The following is an 18,411-nucleotide window of genomic DNA, read 5'->3' on the forward strand; positions in this document are numbered from 1 at the left end:
TTTAAATGAATTTAAAAATTAAATTATCCCAAGTTCAATGGCTGGCTCAAAGACTGTAAAAACAACTGAAAAAGTAATTAAAACCAATACCGATATTTCGATATGGTGGTATTGGAAGCCTATATAGCAAAATTTTTAAATAAATTCACGTAAGACAGGTCTTACGTCAGCTAAATGAAAACATTTTTTTTTTCGAAACAGAGTTACTGGTGAGGCCAATTTAAAACTGGGAGGTTTGTATGACATCGAGTGCAGCAGGCCGTGTGATAATACACATCGTCAGCCTAATAAAGTACTTTGGACCAATACAACGATTAATGCAACAGAGGATAGCACTGCTCCTAGTAAGAACAGAGAAAATATTCGGAGGCTGATGAAATCATAGCAGGCAATGTGTTTCTTTTGTAAGCGATAGCTGTTATCACCGTCAAATTTGAAACTTATCAATTCAGTATTCATACTAGGAGCAGTGCTGTGCTATTATGTTGCTGAGGTGCATCATAGTTATTTATGTATCTGTTTTGAAGGATTGATTTTTAGATAATTTTGTTCGGGCTGCAAGAACGGAATGAGTGAAATTACCTCAAATCAACCGTCCCAAACGAATTGCCCTCATTTTCGGTCTGAAATTCTCTTTGTTTTCGGGGCTTATAAGTTTTTAAAAGCTATAAAAAGAAGGTTAACCGTTTTTTAACAAATGCTCAACAGATAAGTGTTTTGTTACACATGGTTTGGAGGACATAATGTGGTGTGTTTTTCGGATTTTCAGGCTTTCGATTTTCTAATGCCCGAAACACACAAGCAAGTTTGCTTTGCAGACATCGACAATTATGCTAAGTTTTCCATTGTTTGTGTTGAATATCGGATTGCAATGGAAAATGCAGCATAATTGTCGATTTCAACAAATCTCAATTGATCGTGTGCTTCGATGAATAATCCTCTGTCAAAAAACAATACAGCAACATTTTAAAGGTATGATGGAGCAATGAGCTACAGACAGATTTTTCTAAATTTAGTTCCATCTATGTTGCTGAACACAATTTCTCTATTTCTGTTGTTTACCAATCTCTCTAAAAATAAAATGCATCGTCGCCGATAAACAAGGAACTATGAATGATGAATACATCAATTAAACATTTTGTTTTTGGTTAGAAATTTTGTATCAAAACAAGCGAAATCAAATCACGTCAAAATTAAGCCAAATAAATATCTTCTACCTGCAAGTGTGGCTGGATCGGCTAATGCGGCCATCGAAAAATTAAATGATCCCGGTGTCGAAAACAGCTTATTCTCGGACGACATTAAAAAAGGTGGTGCCGTGTGCGAATGTATGCTGTTGTCGATGTCGTCGTCATTGTTCGAACTGAAACGAATACTTTTGTTGATTGATTTTCCACTGCTTACTTCCGTTTCGCATGGCATCGCGCATATTGTGTGTCGGATGGACATTTTCGTATACTAACCTCAGTGAGCCTTTTCCATCACCCATGCCAGAGTATTTGAGATCATTTTCACCCGAAGAATCGTTACTGTGCTCATCCATCGGCAGATTGTTGTTGCCACAAACCAATTCCATCGGTTCGGATTTGACGTCGTCATTTAGGCGATTTGGAGGGGACGGTGTAATGCTTTCTTTATCGGTGAGGGAGGAGGAGAGTCCGTTTCCATTTGAGCCATGATTGTTGTTATTGTTATTAGCTGGACGCAAAAATTGAAATTCTTTAAAAAATTTGAATTTTAGTGTGACGAACGGGATCAACAACTGGTAACGTTAAAAATGACTCGGTAAGGTCAATGCGAAAAAGAAGGATAATTAAAGGCCTCCACGCACTTAAGCCGCTTAGCTTTCCGTCTATGATCAAACAATGAGAACACTTTCCTATTTCTATTGCTGTAAAGTAAACGGAGAGCTAAAACGAGCGACTACGATTGCAGCTTTACACTTTTGTGGAAGTGCAAACATGTAACACAAATAACCGGATATCTTATCAACGTCACCACTTACAAATCCTTGGATAGATACTAAAAAAAGCGCAACCAGTAAATCCAACATACCTGAGTGATTTTCGATTCTTTCGCTATCCTTAATTGGTGGGGTGTTGTTGTTATTATGCTTGATAGTTGAAAAATCGGTAGCAGTAACTTGAGGCATATGATTCACAACATCTGGACTATTATTATTGCCTGGTATCCCATTGTCGGGTCGATGTCTTTTCAATGATAACTCGTCCGAATGGCTAGAGTTATTTCGCTCTCGACGCATTGCAGCTGCAGCAGCAGCTCGTCTCAACAATTGATTTACAGTTGCACCTGAATGAGCTGTAATCGAATTTTTTTGGGAGATTTTTTTTTTGTGAATTTTCCGGAAATGTATGGAGAAATTGAGTGGTGAAAAATTGGTCCTACCATTAGGTGTGTGAAGATTATTGATATGAGGCGGTGACGCACCTGGCGGAAACAGCGCCTCTTCAACCATTTTGTCTGTAAAGCTTTGATGTGGATTTATTGGAGTTCTAGCTCCAGCATTGGCAAGACTTTGTATTTGGGCTAACTGAAATTGGTAGAAGCGAGAAAGGAAATGACCAACTGTCCCCAAACGAAAAAAATATTAATTTCATTTACATTATGTGTATCTTCAGCTTGTTGCTGAGTCAAACCGGATACTCTAAGCACTTCAGCGGTTTTCAAAAATGAACTTAACGATCGCTGATGAACATTCACTTCACCATGGTAGATGAATTCGACCAATGCATGTAAATCTGTAAATGCCACATCTTGAAGAACTATAACCGGGTGTTTACAAGGTGTACTCTGCAATATAATTCAAAAGAAATGTTTATTTGTGCGCATGAAATCTGTTTTTTTTTTGTTGTTTGCTAAAATAAAAAAGAGACTGGTCATACTGGATCTCAATTACACACACGAAAAATTAAATGCATTAAAGCTACATGTTAAAAACCAGCGAGAAAAAAAAACAACCGACGAGAAAGACAAAATTGCATTTTAAAAATGATTTTTTTCAGGTTTCTCTAAAAATGAGAAAGTAGGGCAAACTGTTGTATGATGTTGATATGCATTTCACAGATTGAATTGAGAAAGTGTGTCCTTCAAATAATATTCAATGCATTTTGTGTTGCGTGATGTAAGCGAAATTTATACACAACAGCAGAGCTCAAATAATAATATAAAAAACACAGCAGAAATTTCATCAGCCAGCAACAACAACAATGAAAACTTTGCCGTTCCGTTTTTTTGATGTATAATGAAAAGCTAAAAATTGCATGAGATTATAATAAAATGTGCATGTCAATTAGCGGTTTTGTTTGTTTAGTGATTTTTGCACAAGGCAAGTAGGTATCTCTAAAAAAAAGTGTTGTTTAAATCAACCTTAATTTGACACACATAAGAGGCCAGTGTCTATGGAAAACTTGAATAATAAATAATCATTTTCCAACAAAATTTTGACCACACAGAGAATTGAATTTAATTCGTTTCGCCGACAGATTAAATCGTATGACCAGTAGTTTCTGTTAAATTGTTCAGTTTAATTCGAATTGCCAGCGGCCAAGAAATGACAATATGGTAATCTATTAGAAAGGTGGTGGAGTGTGAATCTAAATTTTAGATAACTATTTGGAGATAATTTGTAAGCGTGCCGCTACGATAGTACTTTTTGACAGCTTCCAAAAATGATGGAATGTTTGTGGATTTAGATTTACTATTGACTATTTAGCTATACTATGTACAAGATAGAAAAGAACGATGCTCAGCTGAATATTAACGAATTTTAGTTGTAAGCATATACTGCTACGTTACACACTTGTATACTTGTCTCTAATCAAAAAAAATGTTCAACTGTGCTGAATATACTTTTTTGGATGTGTAATAGGCAAGATTTGGGTTCATTACAGAACCACCGTCTAAATCGAGCTTGTTGATTTGTATCGAAAAAGAGAGTTTTGGTCACAGTTAAAAACTTTGTCAATACGCGGTACTCATTGACAGGCATTTATTTTGTAGATTATACACTCAAGCGATGTCGTCTGTCTTAAGTTAACTTGTCTGGAAAAACATTCAATAAAAGCAGTGAAACACAGTAAAGTAAACTCGCAAAATACGGAGAAGAGAAATTACTAAATACAATAGGGATTTTGATAACGTAAGGCTAGAGAGGGAAAAATAGTTAAAAAAAAAGTCCAATGCCATATTGACCTCTTGGTACTAACTCATTGCTACAATGATGTATTTATGCCTAAAAAGACATTTTCTCAGATAAAAAGTGGAAATTAAGAAAGTTATCAATGAAAAACACTGTCTTAATTGTTATATACTGTTAATGAAGTATTGTCTTTGAAATTTTTCAAACAGTTTATAACAGTTGAGAGGGTGTTTTTCCTCGTTAACTTTCTTAACTTCCAAGAGTTCCCACTTTTTATTTCACAAATAAGTCCGTACTCAGGAGTCAATATCTTTTAACTCGTTGCAGACGGCAAGCATATGACCAGTATTTTTATCTTAATCTATTACTTCCATCGATCAAAGCATTTTTAATCTGTTGATTTGAAATCTTGTACTTCAATTTTTTTTTATATGTATTTTACTCTATAAAGGACCATATTACCCAGAGCTTGTCATTATTTTCGTCGTCGATATCGATAACAGATGAATAGCCATATGTGACAGGTTATTAACAACGGTATTGAAACTCACATATCTCCCTGCGCTAAAAGTTATACGCACGGAATTTTCAAAACCGACGCATTTTCTGTTTTGTGGTTTACTTTTATGTACCTTTATACGGAGAACCCAAAAAGTCAAATACATTGGGGTTTCTTAGTTCGGAACATATTTGAGATATTTCAGAGTTTTAAAAATCATCGATGTTCCCAGTCAATTAAGCTATTTCCTATAAACTGGGAAGAACTTAATTGACTGGGAACATCGATGACTTTCAAAACTCTGATAAATCTGAAATTGAGCTTTTTAAAGATGAACACACTGTAAAACACAGAAACAGAATTTGTGTCGTTTTTCAAAATTCCGTGTGTGCAATCCAAAAATTAATTTGAATAAATTTCTCTGATTTATATATCTACGTGATTTGCCCCAGTGGTCAGGTAATGACTTTTTGCTTTGATTTGAATTGAACTAACGAAGACTAATGATCAGAACTGTCGAAGAACTCACAAACCTAAAACTTTTCATTCGTTCTCGCTATTGTAATTTCCGTCGCCTCTTAATGTAGAGTTTGAAACCGATAATTTTCTAATTTGATGAAAAAATTGCAATTTCCTTCCCCAGACATTGTTTGGTTAATCGTGAGACCAATCGACGATAATTTCGCTATGACAAAGTTTCTTGTGTGATCTGTATTTAACATTCATGTGATTTCACTGAAACTCCGTTTTTTTCCATAACTAAGACATCCCAGCATTATAAAATAAATCAGTATTTGAAGTAGAAACAGAATGAAAGGGACGACGTTGGATGTTAGCGCATTACACAGTAGCAATGCGCTAATTATCTTGCAGTATTTTTCCATTCAAAAAGCATATGTATTATAGCAATAAAAATAGTTTGAAATAATTTTTGCAGATTTGAAATGTAAAAATTTAATGGCGTAACACGTTATTGTCATAAAACTTTTAATAGAGAAATTAATTTTCGTAATTATCCTCCCCCCATTTTTCCCGTTCAGACTTTGGATTATTTATAAATATCTTTGTCCCATTTACTCGTTTTACCAGCGAACGCTTTTACGGTTAAACAAAAATGCAATTAAAAAAGTTCCTTTCGGAAAAAAATTTTCTATCCCCTTTTCTGGGTTGGCTTACAATATATATATTATACAAATTATGGTGATAGTTTGTTCTATTTCAATTGTTAGAATTTTATCCTTTTCGCTGGAATTCGCTGGCGTTGCATGATAGATTTAACAAAAAAAAGTTTTTCATTTTCAGTTGAATTACAGCAGAATATGAGATTCTTTGTAGGTTGAGACTTTAATTTTATTGTTTAAGTAACTGTCGCTTATGTTCGCAGAATGATCTATCGAATTAACGACATGTTCCATTTGACAAGGCAATTTCATGAAACAAAAGTAGAGTTAATTCATCTATAATGGTTTCACTCAAGACCGGCCCCTACCCCACATTATAGTTCGTTCCTTCCTTCTGAATGCGAGCAAACAGAGTGACTAAAACAAAACGTGACTGCATTCGTATTTAAAACACACACAAAAATTCGCTTCCCGATAATGAACTCTTTATGGCATTGAATTTTGTTGGCAGACAAACAATTATTCGAACCGGATAAAGTACACTGAAAACAGATCCGGGACCCACTTCTGTCATCTTTAAATGTGTCTATTTATAACAACAATTTCAAGCTTTGTTTCATCGGGAGGTTGATATTATATTGGTCGTTAGTGAAAAGGAACTCGGAGGTTAACCTGTCACTGTCACTAGTACATAATTGTAGATTCCAACACAATGAATGTGCATACAAAAACATGTAGCACGAAGACTCTACCTGAGAACTGTACTGTAGAATATAGTAGTTCGAGGAAATGTCAACTTCTGGGACGCTTGGTTTCTTAACAAGAAAATCCAACTTGACGATAATTATGTATTTTTGTCAAGTTAGATTTTTCTTATAAAAATTCCAAGCGTCTCAGAAGTTGATAGCTCGCGAAGTGCTTTATAAGTTTGTAAATCAAGTAGTTTAAATGTCTTGTTATGCATCAAACATTACTTGTGAAGGAAACTCTCATCTCACACAATTCTCTCTATACAGTAGTTAATCGAATTGCAATTCGTTTAAGCGCAGACATAACCAATCAACGCGAACATTTGTACTAGAAGGTATCAATTAACAATAAGAATGGATAACATACCTTTAACAGCTCCCGGAAATATGGACTGCACGCTGATAAAACTACTCGATGTGCCTTTAAGCTTCTACCATCACAGGCTAGTGTTACATCAACGAAATCTTCGTCATCACGTAAATTTTCGAAAGCTGATGTGATGCTACTTTGATAGTTATTCCATCGCAGACAAAAGTGCTGTGTGTCACCCATTGTGAGCGAATTGTTGAACGGCGAAATCTCCTGAAAAATGAGAAGAAAAATTGTCATAATTAGAACGGTTGTGGTTGAACGTTGCACGGTATGATAAGTCAAGATTTATTTAAAAAATTTACAATTTCTTTTATTGGCTTTTATTTCAAAAGCCGGAGAAGTTCCACATTAAATACATTAAATGATAGTTCATTCATCTTGCTTGCAAATGAATCGTTTTGTAGTAGTTTTTCGCATCATCAACGAACTCGAAAAAAAAATTCTTCCTCAATTTACTTGAGAGAAACAATTAAAATGAATGGAAACACACACATTAATCGGTTAATATGCCAGCTTCTGAGCCGAATATGATATCTATTTTACCATATTTCCACGGAAGACGAAGCTATTGAATATAATATCGGCTCCATACAGACTTTGATAGACTCTGATCGATTTGCGGTAATTATCAAATCAAATGGATTCAAAACGAACATTAGCATTTATTTAATTTGTCAAATATTATGTTGCAGCCTCACAGTATCGAGTTAAAATCGATGTGGTTGTATTAATTTTGTCAGCAAACGCTGTTCGTTTCATTAAAATGTTCGTTTTAAAAGCTACCGATTAACATTCAATTATTTAGACCATTACCAACGATAAAACGATTGGTAGATATTGTGGAAAATGTCGGTTTTTGGATAAATGTTTTATTGACCAGAAACCGTGACATGTTTACAAACAACAAAAAAAAACTTTTCTGATGCATACTAATAAGCTGCGAATTTAAATTTCATTTGAAGAATTGAGGTATAACATTTCCTTTGAACATTCAAATAAGTGAACCCTGACGACAAATTTAATTGTGTCTTTAGTCGTATATCGAAGAAATTGGAAATTAAAAGAAAAATCGATAGAAGCGCGCTGTACAAAATGATTATTTCGTTTTGCTATAAAAAATGCCACTTAGTCTTGTATCCAACTTTAAACTAATATTTCAATTCAAAATTTAAATTTGAAAACCTTTTCCTGTTAACAAAAGCAGGTCACGTAAATAGAAACGAGGTTATTTATATTTTTCTAAAAGCCTGTTTCATTCAATTCAGGAAAAGGGAAGACAAAAGTACTCTCAATCTTAATCCGGAATACTATCCTTTAAAAAATGTATATGTACAAAAAAAAACAACCGATAACCCTTATATTTTATGTACATCTTGATATACTGATTTATATTGGAAAGGCACAAGAAAACGTGAACCATTATTGTATACCTGTACTGTGTGTGTACTACCCATTTATACAGCGATATTTTCCTTCACAGAAGGGCATTCCTTATACTTCTAATGGACTTAAATAACTCAAATTTTAACATCGGAAGATATACGGCTGATAGCCGATCTGACGAATCAATTCACCACAAGTTGTATTGCAGAATTAAAAGGATATTTTTAGAGTGTCAGTTAAGTTACTGTAGAAATATTAATAGAAACAACGGATGAAGAAGGGACTTGGATATGCTTGTTCCCTGTAAAAAAGTGAACCCGAATTTTTCGAGGGAAAATAAATAATTGTACTAGAAACCAGTCCTAGAACTTTCAGCGAATTTTAGCTTTCGGGAAATGTATTTTCCAAAATAGGTCCTGCAATTAATATTTGCGATATTTTCAAATTTCCCGCCATATACCAATGTGTTTTCTTGATTCGGAGTTGAAATTTAACTACGTCACACCTCGTGGTGTCTGGCAAATAGGACGTGGAAAAAGGGCTGCAAGTAATTGTAAAATCAATTAGGTTCGTGTAATAATTATGGGTTTTAACATAATTGAGATGTAGGCACAAGAAAAACTACTCAAGAGGTTGCAACACCCAAGGGAAGATTATGCCAATAACGGTCTGTTGAGTTACAATTTGTAAGACTGAGGTAACTGGTCATAAAACTATTGCAATTGGCGGAGGTCTGCATTTTCAAAACCATATTCTACGGCGATTTCCGCTATCAAAATCTTTTCTCCGCCAATAACGGATTTGTTCCATAGGTTGTCACGCTCTATCGTCTCCAGCAAGTTTTATTCGCTCACCATAGAAACTAAGGCGTCCGTTGATAGACGATTTTACATATTCTGACAATTTACCATCAGCGAACCGCCGAGTTATGTAAGAGGACAACCAAAACGTTCGGGGATGGAAGGAGCCGGAAAAACTGTGTTATTGGCGGAGAAAAAATTTTGATACCGGAGATTGCCATAGGATATAGGTTTGAAATGCAGACCTCCGCCAATTGCAATAGTTTTGTATGACCAGTTACCTCAGATCAAATTTTTAACACTTTGAGGCAATAGAGAAGGGACCAGTCTAATGCCTGAAACTACGATTTTTTCTAGAAACTAGAGTTTTCAGTTTTAAAAATTGTAACGCAACATACCGTTATTGGCGGAATCTGCCCTTTGCAAAGCTTCTACTTCTGCACACAGGTTGCAGATAATATGGGGAATTATTTCACCAAGTTTCACTAAAAAATGACTAAAATTTGGTGAATTTTTGTGAGAAATTTACAGTTGGTTCACTCTAAAAAAGACACATTTGACAGTTTTTTAAGAGTTTTAAAAGTCATCGATAGTCCCAGGCAAAGATTATTTGACGCAAATTTTCAATACGTCTTAGCAAATTCAAATTTTCCATCAAAAAGTCATTGATTCGAAAGAACTTTATTGACTGGAAACACCAACGACTTTTAAAACTCTGATAAATCTAAAATTGTGTCTTCTGGAGATGAACACACTGTAGTGAAATATTTCTCAATATTATGCCCTGTCTGTACGATTTCACTCTTCTCATAAACGTAAGTTTTATCAGCATAATATTCCATAAACTAAACATTTATGTTTCGAATGCATGAGTCGTCCAACGAGCGTATTAATCGTCTGAATATGACACGGAAAATGTAAAATTAAATCTTTCCTCGATAATTTTACAATTTTATCAGCTAGTGATATCATTTCTTTTATGATTACAATATCCCCTGTGCCCAATCAATTCAATAGAAATCAAAGGTACAATATAGGCGAAATCGATCAACCGCACACCACCACTCCTAAATTAGAAACAAATTATTTATTGCATAAAAGAAAACGATTTCGAGCTCAGTTTGAAGTTAATAAATCCAAAATAATATACATAGACTATTATGTATGTACTATATACATCCATAATGGATGTTATACGTATACATGTGTAGTTATATAAATTATAGCGCAAGCTTTATTACATTTCTCTAATGATAGATAATAAATGGCAATCAGACAAAGGCGCAATTTTTCTCATATTCCACCCGACAACCAGACAAATAGTCCAATCTCTATGAATATCGTTCTTATATACAATCTTCCTTTTTGCTTCACTTAATTCGTCTCTTTCACAACAACAAAAAATTAAAGTTATTTATTTTCGGCATTAGATGACTTTTAGCGAATGAATCAAGGTTATTTGGATTTGGAATTACACTATTTTAATCGTGGTTGTGTATGCGTTGCACTTGAATTTTTTTTTTTTTTTAGAAACATTTTTCTTTCATTTTGATTATGATGTTATGTTAGTTGTATGTTTATAATATAATATGTTGAGTTGAATGTAGTTTAGTCTGAGTTATATTTGTGGAAATAAAATCGTCATGCAGACAATATTGGTGCTGTGTGTCAGATGTGTTTTCGGTTCTAATTATCTTTTCGTTTTATGGTTTAGGCTGCATTTTGTTGAGATAATTCTTTTTTAAATCTAATCTTAATTGATGACATCTGACAAATAATCATCATGAAACTGCAAGTAGGTCGACGGATGGAATCCACATTTGGAAAACATGATTTGTGCCAAAAATATTTAAATAATGGAATAATAGAATGGAATTTTCAGGCTCAAGTTATTGTCAGTCATTATATCCGACGAAGAAAATGACGAAAGTCGGTTACTAAGAAATTACAGTGAGAGAAAATGAAGAAGTCACATTGTTGTTATTTATTCCACATGCGACATGTTAATATACATAAATAAATGTCTGAGAGTGGATTGTGGAATGTGGAATGAATAAAGGGAATTGGACTATAAATTGTGACTTCTCATTGTCCTCCCTCCTCCGCCTGTATCAATAATTTATTTCGATTGGTAATATTTATGATTTAAAAAGCTTTCCTTCCATGCCAATTCTTAGATTACAAAAAGGGCAAACAATTCCAGGAAAATATTTTGGAAAACAAACTCTTTCAACCCCTTGTGTTCACTATACAGGTTAGACTGATGCTAACCACATATCTCCGTGAAAAAAAAAACAACATTGAACGTATTTACCGTCCTTTGCTCCCTTGATAAATCAGTTTGAACGAAAATAGTTTCGAATTTATGCATATCCACCCACACAAACAGTACAACTTTCCTTATATAAAGAAAACTTTCACTGAAAATGTTTTGCATGCACAAATATGTGAACAGAGTTTTACATAACGGAAAAACACATATGGAAACAGGCCATGCGTTTCATATGTGGGTTTTCTCTTGTACATTATTTAATCCAACGTTTTAATACATATTTTCCACACGACTCAAACTTATATAACCGAGAGATGGTGCAATGTAAATGCATGCACTATGTTCTATGTGCGAAGCATTCATATATGGCTGAATGATAAGCGTGTATGTTTACAATGAACATTCTTATGTATGAACTTAATATATTTATACCTATCTCCTCCATATTATACGTACACGTACACGACGATATAGCAAAGCAGACACATAACGATATATATATATTCTTTTTTAACTATTTGCGATTCACTTGTGCTTTTATTTTACTTGTTCTGTTTACGTTACAAAAACCGTTGTGGCTTAAACGTTAAATACAATGTCTATAATGTAATTGATGTCAAAAAAAAAAACAGAATATTGTTACACTACAAACTAGCAAAACAAAACAAAATAAAAAAAAAACGGTTAGCATTGCACCACTGAACTCCAATGCGTGCAATTTATGCCTTTTAGTGAGTACTCTGTGCCGCTATGCCGTGTATAATTTAAAATCTGCATCACATAACTACTCCCATATGAAAAAAAAATGAAAAATAAAATAAAATAAGCAAAACTTCCATTCCACAATCCGCGCGCCACACATAACCGACATAATCTCATCTATTTCGCATTTCATTTTATATTATATAGTATATATGTTGTGTACCATACCAAAAGAGCTCTACATACATTTATAGATGTGGGAAAATATGTACATGAAGAGTAGATTGTGACCTTCACCTTAACCTAGTGACAGTGTCGGGCGAACGGTCGATCGCCTTTGCGCTACACAAACACATCAAATGGAAAATGCAGTGTGTGGTGTATGTTATAAGCAAAAATAAATAATAGTGAATGGTGTTCTCATGCTAACATAGAACACACCAACGACGACGGACGGGCATGTATAGTATTAGTTCGCATTTTCGTTATTTAAAAGATATGTATGCGGCTTAGCAAATTCGCAATGATCGCACGGTTATTTGTTTTTTGATAATACTAAAAAAAAAATTGGTATAAATATTAGCGACCGATAGAATGGCTGCAAATGACAATATTTGGTTGTTCCAGCCAATAGACATGACACACACTAAGGCGTTTAATTTATTGAGAATTATAAAAAAAAATTCTTTCGTTTATTTGCCACAATAACGTTCCAGAACAATTTCAGTGTATTAAGAATCAAGACTGATAGCAGAAGAATGACTTTTTAACTACCGTGACAACATTACTTTTCTACTCTATTCATATCAGTCAAATAATTTGCTTATTTCTTCTTTCTCGTTCAAAAAAAAAACCGAAAATGATAACGTTTTCTAACGACCAGGGCTTATTTTAAGTGAATTAAAATCCCAAAAATTTCCAAATTTTATCTTGTGAAACATGTTTTAACATTAAAAATATGGCTTACCGAAGCTCGAAAACCACTAAACATCCACAGATTTCTCAATATGTAGCCTTAGAAGTTTAAAAACCGTTTAACATAAAGAAAATTTAGGGAATTTGATTCACCCTGCTTGAGAATTACTAAAATTTGTAAAATTCAGAGGTTTCCTTGTCATATTTTCGATAAAAAGTCACTCATAAGTGAGCGTTGGTTGCTGTGCTGAATTTTCGTTAGAGGGATTAATTATGTCACTATTAACTACCATTCCGAATAGACCGTATGGATCGTCTTAACTTTCTTGTCAGGTTGGAGTGAGTTTTTTTCTCTCCATTGCAAGAAGTCTACTATGAACCGGATGATTCACTCGTTAAGTACGAGCCTTCCACCAAAGTGATCTCAATTTGATTCACGTGTCAGATATCTCTACATTGATGTTTTGACATTGCCTACATTCAGAGGAAATTTCAACTAAGGACCTAACTTTCCTCATAGAGTATTTGCATACTTTAAGGCGTGGCTCGGAAATCACGTTAAGCTACCAGACTTCACTTGTTATTTCCCGTAAAAGGCTGCTAGTGAGGTCTCTAAACGAGCCAATCGAATCAAACCGGAGACGATTTTTTCAGGGCAGAATGACTCTTGTGTCAATTCAGGTAAACCAATTTACCAGCACCATTTCCAATTGAAATGGAAGCCATGGACACCATTGAATAAATTGCAGGTGGACATGAAAAATGTTTGAGTGCACTTAAAATTTAGACAATTTAGTTTGCTTTTCCATTCTAAATTTTAATTTCGAAATCCATATGCCATTGTTATTGACGAAACTTGATACCAAAACACCATATCGTATAATAAAATACAGGATTTTAACCAGTGAATAACATGAAATACAAGACGAAAATGTAGGAAAAAAAATTAAAATTTCTTTCTACGAAGTCATGATCGAAATTCGCAGAACTGTGAGAGTCTTGATGACAAAATGTATGAGATCTCGCAATGGTTACTGACTTATTCTTTTTTCTGTAGATTTGTCTAGAATTTCTTACGTCGAAATCTAAACGGTTTTTAAATGCCTCAAATTTTTATTGAAAATGTACTACAGTGATGGTTCAATTAGTAATTATCTACTTATTTCTTGCTTGCATTTAATAAGTGTATTCGCCTGTTGTATGTATGACTCAAAAACTAATACTTTTGGTATAAAAAGACAACTTTATACATTGGTAAAGGCCACGTGTAGGTTTGAGTATTCGTAAAGGCACGCCCAACGATTATGATGCACCAATTTTGTAACTTGGGATTTAAAGTGTGTCTTTTCCATCTGTCAAAATGACATTTAAATGTCAAAAGCAAACCTATGAGGATGCAGTAGAGATTATCTGCATATAATGTGAAAAATACCTAAATGCACCAGGGTCGGACTGGCCACCAAAAGGCGCTTCTGCGAAATACAGGAGAAGGCGCTTGAAGTGAAGAAAACGCGCCCAAAACCACTATTGAAAGGTGAAAATATAGCAGATTCAATAAAATTACTAAAGGCTCACTAGCGAGTCGCCTCCTATGGCCACTTCGGACCCGCTTTGCACGGAGAATTATGTTTTTCAGGCATGTTATACCGACCTATGTCTTTAACTTAACTTTATAATTGTAGCAGAATCAATGGTTTTGTGATCACTCAAAATATTTCAATACCAGACAGTTCAACTGTTGAACTGTTTTGTTTGAATTTTTTGAAAGATGTGTACTTTAGCTTAGCGAAACACTTCGTTAAGACCTTTGAACTTTGAATTTGAGTAGAACGCTAACATGCCTAGCTTAGACACCTTTTTTTTAACTAGTTGCACATTGCGAACCATATTCACCTAAATCTAATGGACTCTTATGATGAGAGGGAGAGAAAGAGAAGAAATACAACTTGAAACAGTTAATTTTAACTTGCCTTGAGGGCTGATCAAAATTGAAATAAAAATAAATGACAAGTACTTCAAGGCAAGTTATACTTAACTGGTCTTCGGCATTCTTGCTGTTCTTTGAGACCAATATAATATCAAGTGGATAATAATGAGATGATTTCGCAAAATTGAGCTTGAGCTGGGTTTTGCTGTGATTCAAAATTCAAATTTAATCGACCAACAGTTGTGTATTTATTCAAAGCTGACGGTCATGTTAATATCTCAAGAACTATGAACAAAATAATTATTCTTTATGCTGGCAATATTTTACTGCTTGTGCTAATAACTTGCCTGATAAATTCGAGATTATTTTAGCTAATGTTTTTCTAACTTTGAATGCATAGATAGTACTAAATATCAGTCATATACGAGAAGCGCGTAGCTCAATCAATTCAGATAACTCAAAAACTTAGCCGCATAACACTTAAGTTATGAGGTAAAGTAATTTTTAGCTTCATAATTTGCTATTTGAGTTAAGGTTCTGTTACCAAAGATGACATTGGGTGGTTCTTACGTAATAATAATATAATTTGGAATAATTTTATTCTCTTAAAAGCATTCTAACCACCCTCGAATCTTCAGGTCACGTAAAAACGTTTAAGACAAAAAAAAACACACAGTCTATGACTTGTATACACACATTGTATATATGTGTAAAGAAGAAAAAAAATACATGAAAATCCATAGACAGTGTAACACACGCAGACAGCCGTATGGCCTACATTTTCTCTGCAAAAAAAAAACTGCTATACACCAGCAGCACTCATATATCGACTGAGCGCAGTCTGGCTATACATACGGAATTTACACACATCAAGAACATTTCACATATGAGCAGAAAAAGTACAATATTCTGATTCTATAACGTTGTTGATGGTTCGAAATACTCCGTGCAACGACATTCACATGTAATATATTTGTATGGCAACGATGTCTAGCTAGACCAAACACATCAGAGAAAAATAAAATAAAAGCAACAACAACAATACCAACGAGTGGGAAAGTGATTTCTCGATGTAGTTTTGTAGGTTTATAGTTTTGTATGTTTGAATTTTTAGAGGTTAAGGTAGACGTTCAATGTTTAGTTTAAATTATTTTTTTTCGGTTTTTTCGCTAGCTGGACTGTTTCGCCACTCTATGCATAAAACTGACTATATGGCTCAGTTATATATGAGTGTATATTGTAGGTATATCTGTCTGATAGACTTGAAATAATACATTTTTGCTATGTGTGTTTCGTTTTTGATTTAGCACAACATGCCCACATAATGATATAGAATTTTCAGATGAAGAGTCTCGATAACTATGTTTATGGTAAAATTCTCAGACAATTGTGTAATTTTCGTTATAATATGCACGGATCATATGATCATTACTGGTTTTATAGAAAGTAAATAAATATAAACGTACTGAATGGGATATGATGTGTGCATACAGTCGGTGTAGTTTATCAGTTTTGCTTTCGTAAGTTATTTTCATATTAATTTTTCATGTTTTGTGCATTGATGAACGCCCGATAATAATAGATTAAACAGTCGTCTCTATATTTATGCAATCAACTTGAACGAGGTATTTTATTAATATTCGTTAATTGATGTATTCATCGAAGTTTTCCACGATTCCAACAACTAAATTATCACAATTTCAAAAAAAAAAACGAAAAAAAGATTTATTACGTATAGACGCTTATATAAAGACGTATAGGTATGTTTATACAGAAGTTATAAAACGCACACTCCTTAGGTGCAGAGTATTACTGACTCCCATAAAAAAGAATGAAAAAAAAACTTTATCTGCATTTTTCTTATCAGCAACAAACTACAAAAATAGATTTATTCGCAAACTTTTTTTTATGTTCCCTCTGTAAATTATAATACAAATTAATTTATCACTATTTCGCATTTTGATAAAATGAACTAAATTTTGGTTGGACGAATTTTGAAATACTTATACGAGCGATTCAAATGCTATCTAAATTGATTTCATTTTTTTTTATTATTATTTGACGGTAACGAAGTGATAAGACAACATTTCTAAAGTGTGAATATCGAGAAAAAATAGAAATGGCATATTTCTAATGCAATTTTTTCGGGCATGATAAGAGATGTTACTAATTCAACTGATGACTATATGTGATCGGTTTTTTTTTCGATCGTCGATAAACGACTTGGTATTGAGAATGAACCTGGATATGTCGGATCTCAACTCCATTTACAGGGGAAATTAATTTAGAAACCCTTCAAATTAGTTGAGTTCAGCTTAAACCGGTCTATGGGGTGTGACTGACATCGACATACTTCTACATATTTACATTGTCGCTGTTATTCCATTTAAAAATGGATTCATTTATAAAATGCATGCCAAGAAAAGGTGGTCAGACTAAGTCATTTCGACCTGTTAATTTTGAATGAAATTAAATTTTTGCACGGGAGTCAATCAATGAATTTTAAATGAATTGGGATCATTGGTCAGAGATTGGAAAATATTCAATGTGGTTAATTCCCACGAAGAAGTAACTACGTTGAAAACTATGACAGTTTAAATTGATCAGGACAAGTTTCGTGTTGGGATGCAAAAAAATTTAGTTTCAATTTTTTTTAAAGTCATCACTAACCGATAAATTATCGTTAAATGACTCTACGACGCACCGTTCTATTTTTAGGCAGTGTGAGTTTAAGCAGAAGTCCACAAAAAGTGAACGAACAAATGATCAGAAAAAAATGTATTTCTTCAGTAGTATTAGATTTCGTCTAGTTGTAGTGCTAATATTGACCAAAAACATCTGTCAGAATAATGTTAGAATGTAGAGCTAAATTGCGTTTCGCAAGTGTAAACGGAATTTATAGTTTGAAAAAATAGTTAAGTTTGATCGGGTTTTAACATAAAGTTAATTTATATCGCGATTGCATGATTGTCTCTGTGGATGTTCTAAATTTTCTTTTGCTCATTATTTTAATGAATAAACCATTCAGAAATGCTAGTCTATCGCTTTATCAATTTCTAGCTAAAGAATGAAACGGAAATTTGTTCTAAAATTACCATGCAAACACCTCATTCGTTGTTGACTATTATTAGCGGTTTACGGTTACTGGTCAGCATAGTTATTCGAAATGAATTCAAAGAATTTGTTCAGTGAAATTTCAATTGAATTATTTCGACGACAAAACCTATAAACTGTGGTACATTTTACCGGATTGGTCATATTAGTGAATATATTTCCAGCAAAATACCCAACATTAAAGATTATGCATAGAGCTTAATCATAGCAATGACGAAAACGATTTTTTTTTTTCGTTTTTGATTAAAAGTGGGAATGTTTTTTTTCGTTTTCGTTAAATTAGATTACGGATTCATCAAAATTAGAGAATAACTATTTCTTCGATTAAGTGATGAAAATTTGAATAATTTTTATTTGAAATTTAGTTCCACGTAACGATAAAACAAAGTGTAGTATA

At 33.6% G+C, this 18,411-nt stretch overlaps 1 protein-coding gene across 23 annotated transcripts in view; it reads right to left on the reverse strand.

The window, feature by feature from the left end:
* LOC119067527 (broad-complex core protein isoforms 1/2/3/4/5) overlaps positions 1–18,411 on the reverse strand; it is a 77,733-nt gene that overhangs the window by 19,840 nt on the left and 39,482 nt on the right. For 9 of the 23 annotated variants that reach the window (XM_037170559.1, XM_037170558.1, XM_037170562.1 and 6 more), the window contains exons 2-7: positions 6,896–7,111; positions 2,623–2,811; positions 2,407–2,551; positions 2,056–2,319; positions 1,464–1,698; positions 1,215–1,375 (exon numbers count right to left, since the gene is read on the reverse strand). In XM_037170559.1, coding sequence (XP_037026454.1) covers positions 1,215–1,375; positions 1,464–1,698; positions 2,056–2,319; positions 2,407–2,551; positions 2,623–2,811; positions 6,896–7,081 — 1,180 coding nt within the window. In that variant the 5' untranslated portion in view covers positions 7,082–7,111. The remainder of the gene's footprint in view (positions 1–1,214; positions 1,376–1,463; positions 1,699–2,055; positions 2,320–2,406; positions 2,552–2,622; positions 2,812–6,895; positions 7,112–18,411) is intronic. The other 14 variants (XM_037170561.1, XM_037170563.1, XM_037170579.1 and 11 more) reach the window with 3 other exon arrangements.

The sequence above is a fragment of the Bradysia coprophila genome (assembly GCF_014529535.1).
Source record: "Bradysia coprophila strain Holo2 chromosome X unlocalized genomic scaffold, BU_Bcop_v1 contig_12, whole genome shotgun sequence".
NCBI lineage: Eukaryota > Metazoa > Arthropoda > Insecta > Diptera > Sciaridae > Bradysia > Bradysia coprophila.